The 6,103-nt window shown below is 52.3% G+C and overlaps 1 protein-coding gene across 1 annotated transcript; it reads left to right on the forward strand.

Annotated features, from left to right (window-relative positions):
• The first annotated feature begins 1,767 nt into the window (after window positions 1-1,767).
• Window positions 1,768-3,563, forward strand: LAGE3 (L antigen family member 3). Its single transcript, XM_017520785.2, has 3 exons — window positions 1,768-2,333; window positions 2,636-2,764; window positions 2,987-3,563. The coding sequence occupies exons 1-3, from the start codon at window positions 2,146-2,148 to the stop codon at window positions 3,099-3,101; spliced, it is 432 nt and encodes a 143-aa protein (XP_017376274.1). The 5' UTR covers window positions 1,768-2,145; the 3' UTR covers window positions 3,102-3,563.
• Window positions 3,564-6,103: the final 2,540 nt, after the last annotated feature.

Raw genomic sequence — 6,103 nt, forward strand, 5'->3', positions numbered from 1 at the left:
AGCTAATGTTTTGTAGTTTTAGTAGAGACGGGGTTTCACCATGTTGACCAGGATGGTCTCGATCTCTTGACCTGGTGATCCACCCGCCTCGGCCTCCCAAAGTGCTGGGATTACAAGCGTGAGCCACCGCACCTGGCTGTCTCGATTTCTTGACCTCGTGATCCACCTGCCTCAGCCTCCCAAAGTGCTGGGATTATAGGCGTGAGCCACCACGCCCAGCTAATACTTCTTTTTTTACTGTAAATGTCATAAAAACCCACTTTGGAAAAATTGGAGGGAAAACTAAAAGGAAATTAAAATCACCCCCATACTATTATGCTGAGATCATGAGGATTTACATGTTGCTGTATGCTCTAGGATTTCTCTACATGTGTACAGTAAGAGACTAAGTTAGCCTTTTCTTTTTATTTTTTGAGGCAGGGTCTTGCTCTATCAACCAGGCTGGAGTGCAGTGGGGTGATCACAGCTAACTGCAGCCTCTGCCTCCGGGCTCAGGTTATCCTCCTATCTCAGCCTCTCTAGTAGCCGGGACCACAGGTGTGCATTTTTTTCTGGAGACAGGGTTTCACTATGTTGCCCAGGTTGGTGTTGAACTCCTGGCTCGAGCAATCCACCCTCTTCAGTCCCCCAAGTAGCTGGGACTACAGGCACGCTCCACCATGCCCAGCTAATTTTTAAAATTTATTTTTGGCCAGGCACGGTGTCGCGCTTGTAGTCCCAGCTACTCGGGAGTCTGAGGGTGAAGGATCGCTTGAGCCCAGGAGTTCTGGGCTGTAGTGCACTATGCTGATCAGGTGTCCGCACTAAGTTCGGCATAAATATGGTGACCTCCTGGGAGCTGGGGACCACCAGGTCGCCTAAGGAGGGGTGAACTGGCCCAGGTCGGAAAAGGAGCAGGTCAAATCCTGTGCTGATCAGTAGTGGGATTGCGGCTGTGCATAGCTACTGCACTTCAGCCTGGACTACATAGCGAGACCCCGTTTCTAAAAAAAAAAAAAGACAGAAAGAAAAGAAAATTTACTTTTGTATTTTTTGTAGAGATGTGGTCTCACTATGTTGCCCATGTTGGTCTTGAACTCCTGGGCTCAAGTGATCCTCCTCCCTTGGCCTTCCAAAGTGCTGGGATTACAGGTGGGAGCAGTTCGCCTGCTCTAAAGTGGCATTTTCTTTCTTTCTTTCTTTCTTTCTTTTTTTGTAGAGACAGGTTTTCTCCATGTTGGCCAGGCTGGTCTCGAACTACCGACCTCAGGTGATCCGCCCACCTCCGCCTCACAAAGTGCTAGGATTACAGGGGTGAGCCACCGCGCCCGGCCTGAAGTGGCATTTTCATAGTCATAGTTGTGCAGTCTGATTTTCCACGTTATATGAGACCTAGGCACACCGCCAATACTTGCGTTCAAGGCCGTCATTTTTCGCCTCCGTGCAGGCCTTCTGCTGACAGGCTCCCGCTCCGTACAGCGCCCCCGCCCCGCTCTAAAATGCCTCCTCTAAAATGCAAATCGGACTATTCGCCGTCCACTGTGAAGCCCCCGCGGTTGGACCATGGGGTGGTGGGCAAGAGCAGTATCCTTGTGGGGGGGGTATCAGACCCCGCCACCGTCCATCCGCGAGTCGCTGCATGGACGTTAGTGCCACATCTCCTGGGGATCTTGGGAACGGGTAAGAAACAGGGCGGGACGCGCCCAGACACCCCCGAGCCTCACTGGGGCCTGCAGGGCCGAGGCCGCAGGCCCTGCCTGCGCAGGCGCGCTGGGGTCACAAGACGCAGTTAGGGGCGGAGCGTTGCAGGGTGCGTCTCTGGGCTAGGAGACCACGGGGTCTTCAAAACCCCGTCAGGGCTGGCTTCCTGGGGCCTACTGACTGTGGGTCACTTTGCACTGGTGGCCTGGGATCGACTTACGCGTGAAGGGACAGAGTTTCTGGAGGAGACCGCTGCCTCTCAACCGCTGACTCGGTCTCAGAAGGCCTCCGGCAGGCCGCTTGGCGGGAACTGACAACGCGCCAGGCAGGCTCCCCAAGAACGTGCGCCGGCGCGTGTGGGCGGAGTCGGGCGCAGGGGGCGGGGATTCGGGAGGGGGACCGGGAGACAGGGGCGTGGGGCCTCCGCCTCGGGGGTGGAGTCGGAGCGGCGTGGCGACGGCGGTCATGCGGCACGCGGATGCACACGCCGGCGGAGGCGCAATTGGCGGGGATGGCCAGGGTGGCCACAGCCGCCCTGGGGGCGCGGACACAGCGGCAGCTCCAGCCGAGGGAGCTTCCCCACCGCACCCGCCAGGTCCTGGCAGAGACGTCGCATCTGCGGCCAGGGGTTCAGGAATGCGGCCGCACATATTGTATCCTTTCCAAGGGGAGGCGGGGAACAGGCTGGCGGCTACCTGCGCTGCGGCTAGGGCTGGACTCGGGGAGAAAGAAAGGAGGGCGGGCGGGCACCCGGGGAGACGGGCAGGGGTGCTCGGAGGAGGGGAAGAAATAGAAATGGAAGGAGAGAAGACCTGCCAACGGTGACCTGGGCCACGTGAGGAGTAAAGCGGGTGACGCTAGACGGGGTGACCTGAGAGGGGGCTTCAGATGATCAAGAAGGCCTGAGACATAGGCAAAGTCGTATCAGATGGCACCTTAACCGAATGCCCCCCAGCACCCTTAGCGTGCCTTTCCCTACCCCCTTGGAGGCGGAAATCGCCCATGGGTCCCTGGCTCCAGATGCCGAGCCCCACCAAAGGGTGATTGGGAAGGATCTCACAGTGAGCGGCAGGATCCTGACCGTGTAAGTTCTGAAAGGGGCTGGAGTTGGGCGAGGCGACCGATGGAAACGTGGGGGGGCACCAATCGATGAACCCTAAGGAGCGCCAGGTGCGCCGGGCTGGTTTCCACCTGAGGGGCTGTGTCGTGGGCTCCTGAGGCTTTGCTGTAATGGGTGCCTGAGCGGCATAGTGACGGACCAGGAGTTGCCACCTCCAATTTGATTTTCTTTATCCCTCACTTTTAGCCGCTGGAAAGCTGAAGACTGTCGTCTGCTCCGAATTTCCGTCATCAACTTTCTCGACCAGCTTTCCCTGGTGCTGCGGACCATGCAGCGCTTTGGGCCCCCCGTTCCTCGCTAAGCGTGGCCTGGGAAAATGGGGTGAGGGCTAATCTTGCGTCTCCCTAGGTAGGACACCCAGCCTTCCCTAGGGCAGGAGTTCCCACAGTTGCTACTTTACTGTGAAAGCCTCATGGTCGGCCTGTACTGGCCTGTGGGTGCTCAGGGCCCCTTGTTTGATCTGGTTCTTAAATGTTTGTTACCACAGAAAATAAAACTGAGTCTGAGTTTATTTTCAGCTACAGCACCTCCCAATATTCTAGTCATTGTGCTTGGGTTACAGGGGAGGTTCTAGAATTCAGATATCCAAGGAAATTGAAGACAATGTAGGAAATGGAAGAAAATGAAAATCAGCTGGGCTCTGTCATTCAGCATCAACTACTGTCAACATTTTGGAATCCTTCCTTAAAGTTGCATTTATGTACAGTTGATTTCCCCTGAAGTTAATAGTAATAAACGTGTAACTGTAATATACACCATATAATTTTTGCAAGTTTAGCGTTAAATTTTTTTTCCTGAATTTTAAATCTAACATGAGCTTCTTTCCTCTAACAATCAGTGAAAAAAGTGCTGGGTCAATTGACTAGTGTTTGGGGGAAGGAGTTGGGTCCCTGTAAATACACTAAACTCAGTCTTAGGACTCTTTGGTAGATTCAGTTGGATTTTCTGAGAGTGGAAAGAAAGAGGTACAACTACTTGTATCCTCAGAAAACATGGAAACGGTTTGATCCTTTTTAGTCTTTCTCTGAAGATGTGCTGCATGGGGCTGGAGCAGCTCTTACTGTAGGCTTCAGTTTCCCCACTATGGAGGCAGCAAACACCATTTCAGGGTGCCCTGGCCAATGCTGCCCAGGTGAATATGAGCTGCTTTATCCCGGTGGGTGGCGACAGCTGCTAGTCCCTGTCCTGCTTGCATACTGGAGTCACCTTTCATCCTCTCCTGCTGCGGTGATGTCCTTCCCTGGCCTTCGGTAGCTTCCTCACATGCCTGTGCTCACTGGTGGTCTGCTGACACCAGAGGAAGACCCTCTGTGGATATCCAGGGTTCTTTCCCTGTGCAGCTCTCTTCTCTCTACCTCCCTGCCCTGCAAACTCCAGCTACTGGGACTCTCTGATTCAGAGTTTCAACTCATAAAAGTCCGGGTATCTGCCTGGCTCCACCAGGAAACTCCACACAGGACACTGGGCCAGTCACATGGCTTACCTCAATTGTTTCCCAGCTCCCACCAGTCACTGTCCTTCACTGCCCCATAGCCAGTTTATTCTCTGTGTTCCATATATTTGGTCTGGTTTGGGGGTTCTTTCATGTGGCAGTACATAGTCCCTGTTACTCCATAAGGAGGAACAGTTTCCCTTTGCAGAATCTGGAGAGCTCTGCCAGTGGTGACAGTGGCACCGGTCTTGAGCTTATGAAGATGACACTTTGTTCTCTCCCTGTTTTACTCATTCCTGTCTCTTTCTTCCTTAATATTTTTTAAACGTTAATTATTGATGGACAGTTGACAACTTAGATCTTTTACTTTTTAAGAAATTATTTTTTTGGACACAGGGTCTGGCTCTGTCACCTAGGCTGGCACATTCATGGCTCACTGCAGCCTTGACCCTCCAGGCTCAAGCAATCCTCCCACCTCAGTCTCCTGAGTAACTGGGACCACAGGCACATGCCACCATGCCTGGCTAATTTTGTGTTTTTGTAGAGAGGGGTCTCACTGTTGCCGAGGCTGGTTCTGAACTCCTGGGCTCAAGTGATCTTCCCGCGTGGGCCTCCCAAAGTCCTGGGATGACAGGTGTGAGCCACCGCACCCAGCCCCATATAACTCAAACCTGGCCCCAATTTAGCTCTGACTCCCTTCCTCTTCCTCTCATGATGCTTCTGTTAGATTCCATTCATTTCTGAGGGATTTCCCCTAAGGTTAAAAATTGCCCTGTTTTCCCATGGCTTAGTCATCATTATCATACGATGGTAATACTGTAAACCATCTCCCTTGCCCTCTGTCCTCCGTCTGGCTGGCTCTGTCCGGGCTGACTGACTGCACAGCTGCCATCCCACAACTTCTCTTTATCCTGGGTCAGAATCCAGTCCTGCCTTGCATGTCCTTCTCTTTACTGTTTTACTCCTTATTTGTGTAGTTGGTTGTTTTTTTAACTCAGGCTTATTAAGGCATCATATACATACTGTGAACTTCCCCTCTGCTGCATGGACAGGTCCAAGAGTTTTGGTAAATACCAACGGTCCTGTAACCACCACCACTGTCTGGCGCCGTGGCCCCACAGCTGGACGGCTGGAGCTGGCAGCTTTTAAACCCAAGTCAGATGGCCTCTGTTCTCTGCCCTAAGCCATCCAAGCCACCCTATTTAAAACTGCATCTCACTGGGCTGGGCACAGTGACTCACAACTGTAATCCCAGCATTTTGGGAGGCCAAGGCAGAAGGATCACTTGAGCCCAGGATTTCAAGACCAGCAAGACTCCATCTCTACTAAAGGAAGGAAAAAAAATAGCTGGGTATGGTGGCAAGCACTTGTAGTCCTAGCTACTCAGAAGGCTGAGGCAGCTGGATCACTTGAGCCCAGGAAATCAAGGCTGCAGTAAGTTGTGATATTGCCACTGCACTCCAGCATGAGCAAGAGGGCAAGATCCTGTCTCAAAAAAAAAAAATAAAAAGTAAAAATAGTAAGATTCGATCTCACCTGGCCAGGTGTAGTGGCTCATGCTGGTAATCCCAATACTTTGGGAGGCTGAGAGGTGAGGATTACTTGAGGCCAGGAATTCAAGACCAGCCTGAACAACATAGTGACACCCTATCTCTACAAAAAAATAAAAATAAAAATAAAAATAAAATACACCTGGTAGAACAGAGTGCACTTACACACCCAGCTACTCAAGAGGCTAAGGTGGGAGGATCCCTTAAGCCCAGCAGTTTGAGGCTTCACTGAGCTGTGATCTTGCCACTGCACTCCAGCCTGGGCAACAGCAACACTGTGTCTCAAAAAAAAAAAAATTGCATGTCACCTTCTCCCCACCT

Source organism: Cebus imitator, unplaced genomic scaffold (assembly GCF_001604975.1).
Source record: "Cebus imitator isolate Cc_AM_T3 unplaced genomic scaffold, Cebus_imitator-1.0 Scaffold883, whole genome shotgun sequence".
Taxonomy (NCBI): Eukaryota; Metazoa; Chordata; class Mammalia; order Primates; family Cebidae; genus Cebus; species Cebus imitator.